At 38.9% G+C, this 19,539-nt stretch overlaps 1 protein-coding gene across 3 annotated transcripts; it reads right to left on the minus strand.

Annotated features, from left to right (window-relative positions):
• Window positions 1-14,965: 14,965 nt before the first annotated feature.
• LOC133304433 (probable E3 ubiquitin-protein ligase RHC1A) lies at window positions 14,966-18,094 on the minus strand. 3 transcript variants are annotated; one of them, XM_061504470.1, is made up of 2 exons: window positions 17,950-18,094; window positions 14,966-16,217 (listed from the first exon to the last, which is right to left on the minus strand). In XM_061504470.1, the coding sequence occupies exon 2, from the start codon at window positions 16,112-16,114 to the stop codon at window positions 15,191-15,193; it is 924 nt and encodes a 307-aa protein (XP_061360454.1). In that variant the 5' UTR covers window positions 16,115-16,217; window positions 17,950-18,094; the 3' UTR covers window positions 14,966-15,190. The 3 variants fall into 3 exon arrangements, with proteins under 3 accessions (XP_061360454.1, XP_061360456.1, XP_061360455.1); XM_061504472.1 differs by having other exon boundaries at window positions 17,880-17,966; XM_061504471.1 differs by having other exon boundaries at window positions 17,853-17,966.
• Between the last annotated feature and the right edge of the window lie 1,445 nt (window positions 18,095-19,539).

Genomic DNA, 19,539 nt, shown 5'->3' on the forward strand with positions numbered 1-19,539 from the left:
ATTACTTAACCATTTTCAAAACATCGCCTGTATGTATATTGCAATAAACAGTTAACTGGAATACCTCATTAATTAAATAACATAAGTATGTCTCTAGTCACGGAACTACCATACGTAGACCGGACCAACTAGCAGTTTATACAACTCAACTTAAAAGTACTAACAACATGGTGGCATGGACAACTCCCATGCTCACCCCAAATAAGGCAACAAAGCCCACATAAGTCTCAACTCAACAGCAACATAATGATAAAGGCGGAAAACATAAACAGCATCCAATCCAGTAATGCCAGCATAAAACATATAACAGCAATAATCATCAGCTAAGCTCTGGCCTCCTATCGCCAGAGGCATCAGTCACCATACTAACTGAACCTGAAATAAGCATTTCCCAAACGTGGGATGAGATCTCTAAACAAGAAATCTCAGTAAGGAAAGGGGTCCTCAAGGATTCTCCACCCCAAGCTCACTTACATGTGCAATATAAGTTCAAAAGAAGTTTATCATCATCAGTTCTAAAATAGTGCAATGCAGCAGATAATCATGTCATGTGTGTCAATTCTATTCTATTGGCCAGAGAAATGCAGGATTTATATACGTCTAATACCCACAAATAGTGCAAGACGCTACTTGCATCCACCCCGGATCACCGTCTTGTATGACGTCACATACTCAGGCTTACCGTCAAGATGGAACAACACATGCATATTAAAAGCCATTACACATAAAGCTCAACAGCATTTCAAATATCCAAAGCATGTAACACAGCATGCATATAACCATACCCCCATGGGACATGGTGGAACCACAACATGGCTAAACCGAGGACACGAAAGCTTATCTCTTAAGCAATCAATCCAAGTCAAGAGTCCACAGCTCAAGTCCAACACACAGCAGATCACAATCTGATTTAGGACCAGCAAGCATATCAATATTCATAGCTCATAAGCATAAACATAAAGACTACGTTTTTCTTTTACGAATTATGTCTTAAGGCTTCACACAAAGCCACAAGCCCTTAACCACTTAGGTTCTGACTTAGATAATTTATTACAGAAGTACCATTTCATCAAACTAGGGTCCACAAACCCATACAACACCTCTGTATGAACAGTACCTTACTGTTCATCGAAAACACAGAATATCCGGATATTCCTCGGAGGCATATCCCGATATTCCTCGGGGGCATATCCGGATATCCCATATCCGGATATTATCCGGATATCCATATTCGGATATTAGAGACCCCATATCCGGATATGATATCCGGATATGCATATCCGAATATTTCACGACAGAATGCAGTTCTGCATTTCGTGAAGATATCCTTCAAAGGTACCACTTTTACCCATTTACAGAAGCCTAAACATGCATTTCTAGGTGTGTTTAACGTTACCCACCTTTAAGTTATCAACTTAGCTCATTACATGCATCAAGATTCTATTTTTAAGCATTAAACTTAAGGTCAAAGGTTGGTATAACATACCCAAGCTCCAAAACTCATAAGCAAAGGCTCATGGAGCTCTCCAAACAGCTCCAAATATGCAGACCAAGAAGGTGCACGAAAATGCCACACCAAATGTTGGTTCTTTCTTCACAAAGGTGACACTTTGAAGCTCAAAATGCCATAACCATGGCTTCACAACACCCAACCACCCAAGGTCAACACCCACACCCACTCACAGTGGCTGAAAACTCAGAATGCACACTCACACTCCCTCACCATGCAAGCTCTCACAAGTCCTAGGTATTTTGGAGAAGAAACTAAGAAGAAAAGAGGCTCCTTGGCTCCCAAAATGGAGGAGAAGGTGGCAATGGATGGCTGACTACAAGGCTCAGCAAAAACTCACGTAGAGGCAACAATATGGCCTAGGGTTTTGTGCAAAAGTCCTATATATAGGCCACTTAAGAATTAAACGCACAGTATTAACATTAATTGTTACGCTTAGCATTTTAATTCCAAACTCAGGATTCTTAACCTACTCAATTTTACAAGAATTATCATATTTTTCTTATATTTTTCGGAGCACCTTTCTGGTACGCGCTTTTCATAGCCAGTATCAGTTTCTGGCACCAGTTCTCATTATTTTAACCTGAAACTCGTTTTACAAGTCCTACATGATATTTTAGTAATTATCATGTACTTATTATAATTTTATGGGATACTTTTTCGGTACGCATTTATAGCGACTAACAGAACCGGTATCTGCATTTTTCGTCAGAAAAGCGACTTTCAGCTTTATTACTCACTTACTATAATTATTAGAGCCTCATAATAATTATTAGGGTCAATTATGGAATTATCTCATTAAACTCATAATTAACTGATTATTTTCCTTAATTAACGGTGCGAGTTCTTACATACACCCCACCTTTTTAGGATTTTATCCTCAAAATCAGAATATACATGTCTCGGAAGCTCGTCCTCTCGCCACGGGTACACTCCTCAGGAGTCCTTCCTGACCATTGCACTTTGACCATCGGAATGATCTTGCTCCTCAGCTGCTTCTCGCCACGATCGAGAATCTTGAGTGGTCCGATGGGAGTTTTCAAGTTCTCCCGAACCTCCACATCATCCGGTTACACCACGTGCGAAGGATCCACTATATACTTGCGAAGTTGAGACACATGAAACACGTTGTGGATGTTGGCCAAGTTCGGAGGCAAGGCAAGCCGGTAGGCAACAGGTCCTACTCTGCCAAGAATCTGGTATGGCCCAATAAATCGCGAGCTCAGCTTCCTCACTCCGAGTGCCCGTCCAACACCGGTGACAGGTGAAAGTCTCACAAACATGTGCTCACCCTCACTGAACTCCAGTGGACGATGCTTGACATCGTAGTAACTCTTCTGGCGATTATGCGCATGCTTCAGCTTTTCCCTGATCATCTGGATCTGCAGGGTGGTATCTTGGACAAAGTCCAAGCCAAACAACTCACGATCTCTAACCTCAGATCAGTAGGTAGGAGTCCGACACCTCCTACCATACAACGCCTCGTAGGGTGCCATGCCTAGGCTAGCATGGAAGCTGTTGTTGTACGAAAACTCCACCAATGGAAGGTACCTATCCCATGTCGAGCCCTGCTCCAATGTGCAAGCCCGTAACATGTCCTCCAAGGTCTGGATAGTCCGCTCAGTCTGTCCATCAGTCTGAGGGTGATAGGATGTATTCAATCTCAACTGAGTATCGAAAGCTCCCTGCAGCGCCTCCCAGAACCGAGATGTGAACTTCGGGTCCCTATCACTGATGAAACTCTCGGGCACCCCGTGAAGCCTCACGATCTTGCGAACATATAGTTTGGCCAACAGCTCAGTAGTGAAGCTCACTTTCATTGGAAGAAAATGGGCATACTTCGTCAGTCTGTCCACAATGACCCATATAGAGTCACAGCCAACCCGAGTCTTCGACAAACCCACCACGAAGTCCATGGAAATGCTCTCCCATTTCCATTCCGGAATCTCAAGAGGTTCAAGTTTACCAGACGGCTTCTGATGTTCAATCTTCACCTTCTGGCAGATCAAACACTTGGACACATACACAGCTATGTCCTTCTTCATTCCTAGCCACCAAAAATTCCTCTTCAGATCTTTGTACATCTTTGTAGCACCAGGGTGAACAGTGAACTGTCCCTTATGGGCCTCCGCCATAACCTCTTCGGTCAAAGGACCTCGAGGAATCACAACACGCTTCTGAAACAACAGAAGTCCATCCTCATTCCAAGACACACTGTCTTGGTTCTTCACGTAGTCGAGACACTCTCTCTGCACTTGCGCCTCGTGGATCTTCTCCATAAGCTCATTCCTGACTCTCACAGTCTCCATCTCGAGAAGTGCACCCCCAAACAAGGTTGTCACCTTCAGATCGCGAAACTTCTCTATGAGGTCGAAGTCACCCATAGTCAAACTGGATAGACTCACAAATTTCTGACTCAAAGCATCAGTTACCACATTGGCCTTGCCAGGATGGTACTTCAACTCAAAGTCGTAGTCCTTCAGAAATTCCATCCATCTCCTTTGCCTCATGTTCAGTTCCTTCTGATCAAACAGATACTTCAAGCTCTTGTGGTCACTGAACACCGCAAACTGCATACCGAACAGGTAATTCCTCCAAATCTTGAAAGCAAAAACAATCGCAGCCAACTCCAAATCATGAGTCGGGTAGTTCTCCTCATGAGGCTTCAACTGCCTCGAAGAAAAAGCAACAGCTCTACCAGACTGGATCAACACACAAATGGAGTCAATCTCTCCTTCAACTCCTGAAAGCACGCCTCACACTCGTGAGTCCACACAAATGGAGTCTCCTTTCGGGTAAGGCGAGTCAAAGAGAGAACCATCGTGGAGAAACCCTTGATGAACCTCCGATAGTAACCTGCCAAACCTAAGAAGCTCCTCACCTCCGTAACTGTCTTGGGCCTCTCCAATCCAGCACGGCCTCAATCTTGTTGGGATCCAATGCAACTCCATCCGCTGAAATCACATGCCCTAGAAACTTGACTGATTTGAGCCAAAACTCACACTTAGAAGGCTTAGCATAAAGCTTTTTCTCCTTCAGCACTTGCAGAACAATTCTCAGATGCTCCGCATGCTCCTCCTCAGTCTTGGAGTAAATCAGAATGTCATCAATAAAGACAATCACAAACTGATCCAGATACGGCTGGAAAATCCTGTTCATGTAATCCATGAACACTGCCGGCGCATTGGTGAGTCCAAACGGGATCACCAAACACTCAAAGTGACCGTATCTCAAACGAAACACGGTCTTAGGGACACCCTCCGGCTTCACCCGAATCTGATGGTATCCGGATCGGAGATAAATCTTGGAATACACACAAGCGCCCCTGAGCTGATCCAACAGATCATCAATCCGAGGAAGGGGATACTTGTTCTTGATCGTCACCTTGTTCAACTGCCAGTAGTCGGTGCACAATCGTATTGTCATATCCTTCTTCTTCACAAAGATGACTGGTGCTCTCCAAGGAGACATACTCGGTCGGATGAAATCTTTCGCTGAAAGATCCTCATTATGCTTCTTCAGCTCAGCCAACTCCGGTGGCGACATCCGATATGGAGCTAAAGAAATAGGCTGCACACCAGGCAACAAATCAATGAAGAACTCTAACTTTCGCTGTGGCGGAAACTCAGGAATCTCCTCAGGAAACACCTCGAGGAACTCCCCCACCACAGGAATGCCAATGATATCCTCTTGTGTCCCACTCACCAAACCTCCCAACATGACATAACCAAATGCCCCTGCTCTCAAGGCCTTCCTATCATGCAACAATGAAATATATGGCGAGGAACTAGCTGTGGAATCACACGGAGACATCACCACGCGCTTTGCACAGCAATCAATCAGTGCACAGTTTCCAGACAACCAATCCATGCCCAGAATAATCTCCAAGTTGGCCATCGACAATCCTATCAGATCCACCGAGAACTCACGGCCGTCCCACTGAAACGCTACATCGCGATGTACAGTGGTAGAATCACATATTTCTCCGGTGGCGGTAGTCATCTGCAATGGTGGAGAAAGCACAGATATGGGCAACTCAAGCCCCAAAGAATCGGGGTAGCAACAAACGAATGCGTAGTCCCGGAATCAAACAATGCATCAACAACAATACCACCAATAGACACAGTACCTCTAACAAGGTTCGGAGCGCGGCCCGACTGCTGCCTATCGAAGGTGTACACACGCCTAACATAAGGTGGCACCGCAGGTGCCGAAGTAGAAGCCATCGGAACCATCTGCAAGGGAACTTCCTGAACAGCTGTAGCTCTCGCCGTAGACGACGGACAGTCTCTAGAGAAGTGGCCCTCCTGCCACACTGGAAACAGATCAACTGACCCGAAGCACAACGACCAACATGCTCCTTTCCGCACCCCGCACATCTCGGAGTGGAAGGAGGCCTAGCAGAACTCCCCTACTGTGAAGCATCCCTCTTGAATTGACCAGGCGCCTGCCTAGTCACCAACTGTTTACCTTTGCCCTTCCCAGTAAACTTCTTGTCCTTCCAAGAAGTAGGAGCAGGAGTGGAACTAACAGTCCCCTTGGTCTCGTCGACCTTGGCCCTCTTGGCCTTGCTCTCAATGCAGACATCCTCAATGTCTTTACACTGCTGAACCAGTGTACCAAAATCCCTCGAAGCAGCTCCAGCAATATGCTCAGCAATCACCTCACTAAGTCCTCTGTGGAACTTAGCAGCCAGAAACATCGGAGTAGGAGGAACCATCCGGAAGTGCGCAGACTTCACAAGCTCATTAAACTTGGCCAGGTACTCGTCAACAGACATCGAGCCATGAACCAATCTATCAAATTCCCCCTGCTTCCTCTCCTACGCATCGTAGGGAAAGTACTTGCCCAAAAACCATTCCTCGAAGAATGGCCACGTCATGACATGACCCTGCATCTCATAAGCACGAGAGGTGTTCGTCCACCACTCATGGGCATCGCCCTCCGGCATGTAAGTCGAGAACATCAGCTTCTGCGGGTCTGTACACTGCATGACCCGGAATATCTTGTCCAGCGCCTGTAGCCATCTCGCTGCAGCAATAGGATCCAAAGACCCATCAGACACAGGTGGTTTATGCTTCCTGAAAGCATTCAGCCGGCGATCAATCACGTCACGATCCTCAGCAGGCTCCACAAGGGTCTCCATCGTCTCAACGACATGAGTAGCACTGCCAATGTGACTCAGATTCTCATCCTGAACACTAAATGGAGGCGGCGGCGGCGGCGGCGGTGGCAGTGGAAACTGACCTACAGTAGGACCAGCCCTCATCTCCTCCAACATGACTCTCATCATCGTCATGTTCGCCATCATGTTCGCCTCGAGGACATCCTCTGTGGTCCTCCGGTTCGCTTCACGAACCTCCTCTGTGGCTATCCGGTTCGCCTCGCGAACAACGTCCATCATTGCCGCGTTGGCCAATCTAGTGGCCTCCTGATCGACTAACCTAGCCGCCTGCATCTCAGCCAATGCAATCAGGATAGGATCGGGTTGATCCTCAGAAGTCTCTCGTGTTCTCCCGAACCTTACCATGACTCTGCACAAGTTACACAAATTATGAGTTGATCAGGCCCACGCAATGCGATCACATATGCATTATCATAATAAAATTCGACCGAGTAAACACACAAGACAGACTCAACCAAACATCCTAGCTATTGCAATACATACAGGCTTTTCCCTCGAACCATTGCTCTGATACCATAAATGTAATACCTCGTATATATCCGGTAATGTTATCATGTTATCGTATTAAGCTGCGCTTAATTAAAATTGCGGAATATCTTTTTCTTTTCAATTATGATGTCATTAATCATTACCAACTTGATTACTTAACCATTTTCAAAACATCGCCTGTATGTATATTGCAATAAACAGCTGACTGGAATACCTCATTAATTAAATAACATAAGTATGTCTCTAGTTACAGAACTACCACACGTAGACCGGACCAACTAGCAGTATATACAACTCAACTCAAAAGTACTAACAACATGGTGGCATGGACAACTCCCATGCTCACCCCAAATAAGGCAACAAAGCCCACATAAGTCTCAACTCAATAGCAACATAATGATAAAGGCGGAAAACATAAACAACATCCAATCCAGTCATGCCAGCATAGAGAGGTGGACTCATGTCATGCGATTGAACTACATGTAAGTGTAGAATATGACTATTTTTGGATACTCTTTATGAAGAACTCCATAGTTAAGCGTGCTTTTTTTGAAGCAATTCTGGGATAGGTGACCTCCTGGGAAGTTTTTCCGGGAAGTGTGCGAGTGAGGACAAAGACAGCTGAAAAGTCTCGTGTTAGTGTGTGGGGACAGTCGTTGATCCTTGCAAGTTGTCGGGCATTACAAGTGGTATCAGAGCAGGGCCTCTCATCCAGTACGGTGTGGTTCGAGGAAGAACCAGACAGAAGCTGGTGGGCATGTAACATTCTGAGCGCTGACGAGGGCGGGGAGTGATCACCGGTGCAAAGAGGCACGAACAAGGAGCGACTCCTGACAGGCTTCCAGCGGGGGGTTACATGCATGAATGAATCGAATCGACACCCGAAAGAGAGGGATTCCAAAGGTTGTGCAGGTATAACACTGCACAGTTTGGGATAGCTTATAAGAATTAATTGGTACTACCTATGCTAACAAGATGCATCTGCTTTTCAGTAGCCCGGATCGGAAGAACTCCATAGTTAAGCGTGCTTGACTTGGAGCAATTCTGGGATGGGTGAGCTCCTGGGAAGTTTTCCCGGGAAGTGTGCGAGTGAGGAAAAATAACACTGAAAAGTCTCGTGTTAGTATGTGGGGATAGTAACATATAACATCAATAATCATCAGCTAAGCTCTGGCCTCCTGCCGCCAGAGGCATCAGTCACCATACTACCTGAACCTGAAATAAGCATTCCCCAAACGTGGGGTGAGATCTCTAAACAAGAAATCTCAGTAAGGCAAGGGGTCCTCAAGGATCCTCCACCCCAAGCTCACTTACATGTGCAATATAAGTTCAAAAGCAGTTTATCATCATCAGTTCTAAAATAGTGCAATACAACAGATAATCATGCCATGTGTGTCAATTCTATTCTACTGGCCAGAGAAATGCAAGATTTATATACGTCTAATACCCACAAATAGTGCAAGACGCTACTTGCATCCACCTCGGATCACCGTCTTGTATGACGCCACATACTCAGGCTTACCGTCAAGATGGAACAACACATGCATATTAAAAGCCATTACACATAAAGCTCAACAACATTTCAAATATCCAAAGCATATAACACAACATGCATATAACCATACCCCCATGTGACAGGGTGGAACCACAACATGGCTAAACCGAGGACACGAAAGCTCACCTCTTAGGCAATCAATCCAAGTCAAGAGTCCACAGCTCAAGTCCAACACACAGCAGATCACAATCTGATTTAGGACCAGCAAGCATATCAATATTCATAGCTCATAAGCATAAACATAAAGACTACGTTTTCCTTTTACGAATTATGTCTTAAGGCTTCACTCAAAGCCACAAGCCCTTAACCACTTAGGTTCTGACTTAGATAATTTATTACAAAAGAACCACTTCATCAAACTAGGGTCCACAAACCCATACAACACCTCTGTATGAACAGTACCTTACTGTTCATCGAAAACACAGAATATCTGGATATTCCTCGGGAGTATATCCGGATATCCATATTCGGATATCAGAGACCCCATATCCGGATATCCATATTCGGATATTTCACGACAGAATGCAGTTCTGCATTTCGTGAAGATATCCTTCAAAGGTACCACTTTTACCCATTTACATTAGCCTAAACATGCATTTCTAGGTGTTGTTAATGTTACCCACCCTTAAGTTATCAACTTAGCTCATTACATGCATCAAGATTCTATTTTTAAGCATTAAACTCAAGGTCAAAGGTTGGTATAACATACCCAAGCTCCAAAACTCATAAGCAAAGGCTCATGGAGCTCTCCAAATAGCTCTAAATATGCAGACCAAGAAGGTGCACGAAAATGCCACACCAAATGTTGGTTCTTTCTTCACAAAGGTGACACTTTGAAGCTCAAAATGCCATAACCATGGCTTCACAACACCCAACCACCCAAGGTCAGCACCCACACCCACTCACAATGGCTGAAAACTCAGAATGCACACTCACACTCCCTCACCTTGCAAGCTCTCACAAGCCCAAGGTATTTTGGAGAAGAAACCAAGAAGAAAAGAGGCTCATTGGCTCCCAAAATGGAGGAGAAGGTGGCAATGGATGGCTGACTACAAGGCTCAGCAAAAACTCACGTAGAGGCAACAATATGGCCTAGGGTTTTGTGCAAAAGTCATATATATAGGCCACTTAAAAATTAAACACACAATATTAACATTAATTGCTACGCTTAGCATTTTAATCCCAAACTCAGGATTCTTAACCTACTCAATTTTACAATTTTAATCCCAAACTCAGGATTCTTAACCTACTCAATTTTACAAGAATTATCATATTTTTCTTATATTTTTCGGAGCACCTTTCCGGTACGTGCTTTTCATAGCCAGTATCGGTTTCTGGCACCAGTTCTCATTATTTTAACTCGTTTTACAAGTCCTACATAATATTCTAGTAATTATCATGTACTTATTATAATTTTTTGGGATACTTTTTCGGTACGCATTTATACCGACTAGCAGAATCGGTATTTGCACTTTTCGTCAGAAAAACGACTTTCAGCATTATTACTCACTAACTATAATTATTAGAGCCTCATAATAATTATTAGGGTCAATTATGGATTATCTCATTAAACTCATAATTAACTGATTATTTTCCTTAATTAACGGTGCAGGTTCTTACATTCCTAAAAGCAAGGATTCGAATCCCTTATGAAAAAGATTCAAATCCTTACTGTCCAAAATGCATATAACGGCTATAAATGACTAGTTTTAAATAGAAACACTATATATGCATTCCCAACGGCTCTAAAACGATTTGGGTATCTTTTTTACACATCTTAAGCATATTTTGAGAGCTTCTACACCATCATTTGCATATTCATTCATATCTTTCAAAGATCACACATATTTGAGCTCATATTGTGAGAATTCACATACCCATAGTGCTTCAAATTGTATATCCACAATTTGAGTGTATATTTATTTCAAACCATTTCCTTTTGTATTCTTGAACTTAGAGGGTTGTGAGACCCATTGTATTTGAGAGGTCAATAAATACCTAAGTAAATTTGAAGTGAAATTGTAAAGCATCAAAGAGCCTGAAGTCTTAGAATGTTGTAGCGGTTTGTCAAGCACCCGTGAAGCTTGACCATTAGTGAAAAATTTGATCGAGCGGCTTCAGTCTGGACGTAGGTCACAAGTGGTGGTGACCGAACCAGGATATATCAAGTTTGCATTCTTCCTAACCCTTAACTATTTATTTCTAGCACTTTAATTGCTTCTTTGATGTTATGTATGTGCTAATATAAATTGTTAATTGTGGTAGATTGTGTATATTGATTTGATTTAATATATTGAAAATCTTCTCAAACATCAAAGTGTGGATGAAAAGGTAATTTAGAAATAAGAAGGGTGATTTTACGAAATTTTGTAATACTCAATTCACCCCCCTCTTGAGTATAGAAGTCGCATTCCTAACATCAAGTCAGTGTTTCCTATAAATATAGAAGCTCATTCACATATAAAAAGATTGCAATCATTGAAGAACCATTCCATGACTTCGTTGCGAGGAATCCAACAGGTCAAAAGGGTGAAACTAAGGTCCAATTGAGAGATCATTGGATCCGGTTGATCCCAAACACTTTTCCAGGAGTTAGAGACGACAAAGAGTGGCGATGCATGGAGTTGGACTGGAGCTACTGCAACACGTCTATTTTACTTTATCTTAGTTTCTATAGAGTTTTCTTCTTTATTTTTTTTCTTTTAAATATGAGTTAAATCATCTATGATTGGGTGATAGAACATCTATATTGTAATATAACCATGGATTCATATACTCTGTTATTGTTATTTTTCATTAGTTGTTTAATAAAGTGCTTACTTATAATATTTTTGACTAACTGTGAAGAAGTAACAAGTGTCTTGCGATTTGGGCTATAGGGATACATGTAAATTCAGATTCTTATTAAATAATGTAGATTAATCAAGTTAATTGAATCTAGTTAAGTTGTGGGTATATGGATAGTCCACACCATCTAGTCGTAGGGAACTTGCACTTAATTGAATCCAATAAATAATTTTTGCATAGGGATATTTGGATTAGTTGTTAGGTTATACATATAAAGTTGGTGAGAGCCCCTACATACAGTTGTGTTCTGGTTACTAATGGAGGATTGCTATAACATTGTTTTAACATTTTAGTGATGTTGCAATATCGTAAAATTAATCCCAAACACCCTTAATACTTGAATCTTATATATTTTAGTGGATTTTAATCTTAACCATTAATCTTAACTTAGTTTTATCATTAGTCTTAGTTTAGCCCTAGTTTTGTCCTTAGTTATTATCATTGTCAGTCTTATTTAGGGCTGTACGTGGGTCAGGTCGGGTCAAGTTTTTGTCCGACTCAACCCAACTTGATTTTTATAGGTCAGGTATTTTGACTCGACCCGCTTTAATTTGATCCAAGTCAGGTCTGACTTGGTTTGGATTTTGTTGAACTAGTTCAAAACTGGATCGGATCTGACCTGAATTGGTTTCTGAAGTGGGTCTGACTTGGTTTCTGAAGTGGGTCAAATCTGACCTGACCCGTTTTTGACTTGGTTTCCTAACAAAATTTCGTCAAAATTTCTACATTGCAAATGACGAGAATTTCGTCACAAAATTATTTTTTCGTCGGAATACTTTTTGTCGAAAAGCAACGAAATTTTTTCTCTAATGAAAATTTTTACAAAAATAAATTTTCTATCGAAATTTAGTTTCCCTCAAAAGTTTTGACGAAAATGATTTCTTCCATCAAATGTTTTAAACGAAAAAAAAATTCTATCAAAAATTTTGACGGAATGTTTTTCGTTCAAAATTTCGATGGGGATGTGTTCTGACGAAAATTTCAACGGAAATTATTTTGAGAAAAATGTTTCATTCGAAACTTTCGACGAAATTTAGATTCTCTAAAGAATTTTGACAGAATATTTTTTCCGTCAAAATTTTTTATCGAATTGTTTTTAACATAAATGTTTTCCGTAGAAAATTTTGATGGAAATAATTTTTATCAAAAAACTTGACGAAAATATTTAGTTGAAAATTTTCGATGGAAATGTGTTTCGCTAAAAATTTTGACGAATTTTTTTTTTTTGTCAAAAAGTTTAACGAAAATTTTCCGTCGAAAACGTTCGCCGAAATTTGAAATCTGTAAAGAATTTTGATGAAATTTTTTTGATGGAAATGTGTTTCGTCCAAATTTTCGATGGAAATTGTTTTGAGGGAAATGTTTCATTCGAAACTCTCGATGAAATTTATATTCTCTAAAGAATTTTAACAGAATATTTTTTCCGTCAAAATTTTTATCGTAATATTTTTTGTCAAAATTTTTTACGAAATTATTTTACAGAAATGTGTTCCGTTAAAAATTTTGATGAAAATATTTTTTATCAAAAAACTTGACAAAATATTTAGTTGAAAATTTTCGATAGAAATGTGTTTCACTAAAAATTTCGACCAATTTTTTTTTTTGTCAAAAAGTTTAATGAAAATGTTTCCGTCGAAAACTTTCGCCGAAATTCGAAATCTGTATAGAATTTTGATGAAATTTTTTTCCTTTAAAAAATTTCGATGGAAATGTGTTTCGTCAAAAATTTTGATGAATATATTTTTTTGTGAAATATTTTGACGAAATTTAGATTCTGTAAAAAAATTATTCTGTCAAATTTTTTTATAGAAATGTTTTTAGTCACAAATTTTGTTGAAAATATTTTTCGTCGAAAAATTTTGCGAAAATTTTTTATGGAAATATTTTTCGTAAAATTTTTTGACGTAATTGTTTTACGTTAAAACTTTTCTTTTAATGTAATTGTGATTTTTTTTTTTCACATAATGGGTATGGGTCAAGTTTTGGGTCAATATTAAAACAAGTCAGGTCTAAAACTTACCCGAATAAAAGTGGATCAGTATTTAAACCAGTTTAAAAAAATATAAGTATTTACGGGTCAGGTTAAGGTCGGGCCAAAGGCAGGGCAAGTGAACCAGTTTTTTTGCACACCCCTAGTCTTATTGCTTCACTTTGAACTCAACTTTATTGTTTTTTTTGTAGGATTGATATATGGACTTACACATCCTATATTGCTTGCGATAACGTGCATTTTACATTGAGATTGATTATTATTAATTTGCAAAATTGCACAACAACCACATCACTCTTATTCCGTAAAGACCATGCTAAAGTATCAATGACAAACCCCAGCTCCTTAACATAGATCCAAGTCTCAACGGGTATAAATGTTGACCAATAGTCCTTAAGGCTCACAAAGTGATGAAGAACGTATCCAATCAACACTTATGTTTCTCAATATAGTAGCACATACAATATAACTTGCATTTTGAGGTGAGCTCTCATTTAGGGTTTGTCACACTTCATCTTTCACTAAATATAACGTGGTAAACCACAAAAATTAACTTCAATCACTCATATTTTATACAAAATTCATGGTTTGTGGAACCTCCTTGTAATATCTCACGTTTACATTGATCTAAGGAGTGGGAGAAAGTGATAAAAAAGTATAAAAAAATTGTGAGCGAAACTGCTGTTATCTTAAGTTACTCAAGTAATTAACCCATAATTATTATATTTAAACACAACTTTTTGTTTCTCAATTATCTATATCTTCAATTTCTATACAAAGAAAAAGAAAATCAATTTTTCAAATGTTTCCAATAAATTCAAGTTTTTTCTTTCAATTTTCACACTCACCCCACGCATTCAATTCTCCTAAATAGAAAAGTTTAGTTTACGATTTCTCACCTAAAAAAGTAAAAAAAAAAAAAAAATGTTTAATAATTTAAAAAAAGTTATTTTTACAATTTGGCTTTAGGCCACAAATTATTTATATAAAATATTCATATAAGTATTGTTTCGATCAAACAAAACAAAATTTATTCATTTAACATGTCTAAATAAATATAATGACCTACATGTATATAAAATTAAAAAATACATTTAAATACTATTATTATTAATAAAACTAAGAAAAAGTAACACAATTATTAAATTTCAAATATAACTATATTATATTTCATTTAAGTTATAAAAATGTTTAGATAAATTTATTTCGTACTAAAATATTTTAACAAATTTTTTCCTTTGTTTTAATACAATGGCTTCGAGATTCAAACTTATACAAATCCCTCAGTGCTAACACACACCTAGTGGCTTCAAAATTTCTCTCTTATAACATTGATTATATACTTTTCTTAAAGCTACTGATTCAAATATACAATAAATATTTGTCAATTAAATAAAAAAACTGATAGTCATGAATATTAAATTTAAACAATATACCAAACACTAAATATTTATACAAAATAGTTCACACCTTCATAAAACAGATCCAGACTGGTAGACTCAGGTCTCATACCGTTTCACTCCAAGCAACCAGCATCAGTGCATAGCATTTCTCAATCACAAGGAGATTAATTTCAAAGAAAAAAGAAAAGAAAACATTGTTCTACTCACATATTCATTCAAATGGCCACCCAGAATACCCAGTATGATGGCTATTCTCATGGATAGTTGGTGTTGGTGAGCTACTTCCGGTTGCTCCATCACTACTGCTAGAATTAGAAGAACGGAAAGGCCACAAAAATGAGAACGGATTTCGCCTTCCCTGGTTCTCTCTACCACTAGCCCTTCCATTGCCACTGCTACTTCTACCATTTGAGCCATGGTTACCACCACTCAATCCTTGAGGTGGCAATTCTTGACGACAAACCGGGCAAGAGTTATGCTGAACCAACCAAGGAACAATACAATCCGAGTGATACACATGGTTACATGGCATTTGTCTTGCTTCAGACCCAAGTTCGAATTTATCTTTGCAAATTGGACAATGTGAATCTGAACGAAGATGCCTATGTGTGATCTTGACAGTAGGCATTGCATCTATAGAGGACCTTGATGCTGGTGGGGGTCCTTGCCTGTTATTAGCTGAAAGCTGTTCAAACAGTTCTTCAAGTCCAGGACCGATAAAATAATCGCCTGTGTTACCTCGTGTCATCCCGATTCCTGGAGTTCCATTAAAGAGAGCTTCAAAGCCACCATGTCCTGACAATCTGAAAGGAATTTGGCCACCAAAGATCAACAATGGAGCAAAACCTGGACTGTGTTCAGGAATTGAATCTGGCCGTGCTCTGATACCATGGCTATGGTTTCTATCTGCCATTCGATGCCTCATAAAGGGTGAGAAAGTTTCCATGAGTCCAAACCTTTGGTCACGTTCGTTGTTGTGGTCCAGTCCAAAGATGTCTTGAGGGTTAACGTTCACCATATCATCAAGTTCTTGAACAAATCCCTCATTACAGCTAGGACAAACCATACCTCGCCTTCCCAGTCGAACGGGCCTCCTGCAAGTATAACACCAATGAGTGTTCCTGCTATTTGACATCCTCTTGTTTACTTCCTTAATAGTCTCAAACAAGTAATTTCAAGGCTCCTTCCCGACACCGTGTTATCTTTGACTGTTACAACAGCATTATCACTGATATACCCTGCAAAATAAGTTTGATAAAAGTCAAGGAATATGAACTCTATTATAAGTTATTGGATATCACCCTGATTTAGACGTGAAACACTAATATTGAACTAAATGCCATGCAGCTCTCAACAACTAATAAATAGTGGTGAGAGTAGGAGACTATTCTAATTGTCTGTGAAGCTGAGTATTTATTAGTTACATAGAAAGTGTTAGTGCTTGTTTAAGAAGCATCTATCAAATTTATCAATGACTAGTGACTCTTCCAACAACTTTCTAAAAAGCCAGGGCGTGGACATAAGAGAGCAGCAGAAATGTAGCCGGTCTATGTATTCACAAATTTCACCTCTATACTATTGATGGGCAAGCGGAAAAATCATTTAAATCAATTCCAACCTCTCCTCTTTATACAAATATCATGAATCAGAATGAAGCTTTGATATAAGGATATAATATTTTGGTTAGTTCAACTGATCTAAAACTAGAAGATAGAAGAGATAGAGAGAATTTCAGTATCATATATTTCCATGACCACAAGTCATTAACAATCTTGCACTTAAGATTCTCCAAATCTGAGAAGACTTAAATAATAAGCTTTGAGTTCGATGAAAAAGTTAGTAATATTGAATTATCAGCTAAGAAGCAAGGACAACACAGCAAAAAAGAAAGGCATTTTCTGAAGTGCCACGACATATTTGACACAAACACGAGCACAAACCAGGAAGATCAATTAAATCAATTCCAACCTCTCTATACAAATATGGTGAATCAGAATGAAGCTTTTTTACATGGAAAATATTTTGATTAGTTCCCAGGGCAATGGGTCTAAGACTAGAAGATAGTGGAGATAGAGAAATATAATCTGTGTATCATTTATTTCCATGACCATAAGTCATTATTGATCTTCCACTTAAATTCTCCAAATCTAAGAACACTTACAAACTATGCTTCCAGTTCCACAATAAAGTCACAAATATTGAATGGAAAAACATTTTCGAACATGTTCTGACCCTTTGATTTGCGTGCAAAACTTTTCTTTTCTTTTTCTCTTTTTAATAAATGTGGGACCCACCACTAGTTGAGTCATAACATGAGAATTCAATTCTCATGCAACATGAGAAAATCAAATCTCATATTGACTTGCAGGATAAGAAGCAAGGACAACACAAAAAAACTATAGTTCCAATTGTTAGAAATCGGCATCAGTATATAAATTATAATTATCTAAAATCATATGTCCATGTCAAGGTGATACAACTACTGCTGAATTCTAAGCATAGCTTCATGAGAATGCGTAATTAGTAAGCAATTACTCTTGAAAGCTCCCCAGATTCAATTCAATTGTTTTCTCCATAGTCTACATTCAAAATTTAGTTTATTTAATTATTCTTGGTTAGGTTGGGGGCATATCTGATTTTGCAATCTTCGTATGTTTGGAAAATATAAGAAGTTTTTAGAACAAGTAAAGATTGTAAGATCTTTGAAATCCAAATAGAAATTTAAAATTAAACGTGAATGGATTAGTATCTAGAACCTTCCACAACCCCATCAATCATAATCCAAGATTAGCTAAAAATGAAAAAAAAATAAAAAAAATGCTAAGGTTTAGATGAAGTGAACAAAACAAATAGAGGGTACAAAAACATTTTACCACACACAAATCTGAATAGGAAATTACATGCTGATTAGAGATGAGTGAGTGAGTGAGTGTGAACAAAGGGGGCAAAAAAGAATGTAGAGAAACTCACAGCAACTTTCACGAGCCCTAACCAACTCACACGTTGATGGGAGCAGAGAAAGCAGATTATTGCTGAACCGACATCAAGCTGAGCTGGCATTCGCATCCTCCCATTCTTCTACAGTTCCTATTTCTAGAGCACTCCTTAGGTTGTATATTTTCTTTTTTCTTTTTTTTCTCTCCGTCCGTGTTCACTAAATTTGTTTTTTTATATGATAATTTAGGGACAGTGCCATTTTGTCATGTTTGGACAAAAAAAATTATCAGATTGCCACGCTAACAGTAAATTTTGTCAAACTTCTACGCGGCATAATTCGCTACATAGTGTAGCGCATTATGTATGCAAGTAATTCGCTCCACAGTGTAACGAAATATGCTACGTCAGAACCAAAAAGTGTCGTGAGTCAAAATTGTTGAAATTCGCTATCCTATGTAGCGAATTTCAACAATTCTGACAGATGACACTTTTTGGTAGGACAGTGATCAAAATGCCACGCTTTAGCAAAAAATTACCAAAATGTCATGCGAACAGTAAAATTTTCCAAATTGCCACGCGGCATAATTCGCTACACAGTGTAGCGAATTATGTATGCAAGTAATTCGCTACACAGTGTAGCGAAATATGCCACGTCAGAATGCACAGAACCAAAAAGTGTCATGTGTCAGAATTGTTGAAATTCGCTACATAGGGTAACGAATTTCAACAATTTTGACACATGGCACTTTTTGGTTCTGACGTGGCATATTTCGCTACACTGTGTAGCGAATTACTTGCATGCATAATTCGCTACACTGTGTAGCGAATTATGCCGCGTGACAGTTTGACAAAATTTACTGTTGGCGTGGCAGTCTGGTAATTTTTTTATCCAAACTTGGCAAAATGGTCACTATCCCCTTTTTGGTTCTGTGCATTCTGACGCGGCATATTTCGCTACACTGTGTAGCGAATTATGCCGCGTGACAATTTTGAAAATTTTACTGTTCGCATAACATTCTATTTTTTTGTCGACATTTTGTTAACTGTCCCGATAATTTATCCCACAATGGATGTGCTGTAAAGTCTTAATTGCAACGTCTCGCCTCCGGTTAGAATGAGCACCAATAAAATAACATTAAATGTAATTACCAGGATACCCTCGTTTTCAATGTAATTATCCTTGTGCAATTTTATATTTATATTTTTTGCTGGGCCATGTAGGAGGAGTCTTTTAATGTGTCTGAGACGCCAGAAAAAATCTACAATATCATTTTCGTATGTACAATTCATCAAGTATAAAATATCAGCTGACATATTTTTTTAGAAAGAGAGAAATCCATTGGATTTTTAATTGCAAGATTTTAGGTTTAAGTTTTTGTGAATATAAATTTTTTTTGGAAGAATTAATTCAATTATGATGTGAATATTTTTCCCTCGAATATAATTACCTTATGTGAAATATACATATACTTTATCTAAGAAAAAAAAAGAGGCATTTAAACTTCCCATTATCAACGACTAAATTTATACTGTAAACAACAACAATGATTTTAAAATCAAGTCAGTAACTAGTAAACAATTGGTTAACCAGATCAAGTCATATCTTAAATTTTTTACTGCCAA

This window comes from Gastrolobium bilobum, unplaced genomic scaffold (genome assembly GCF_033153095.1).
Source record: "Gastrolobium bilobum isolate Gb01-03AN ecotype WA unplaced genomic scaffold, APGP_CSIRO_Gbil_v1 utg14467, whole genome shotgun sequence".
Classification (NCBI taxonomy): Eukaryota; Viridiplantae; Streptophyta; class Magnoliopsida; order Fabales; family Fabaceae; genus Gastrolobium; species Gastrolobium bilobum.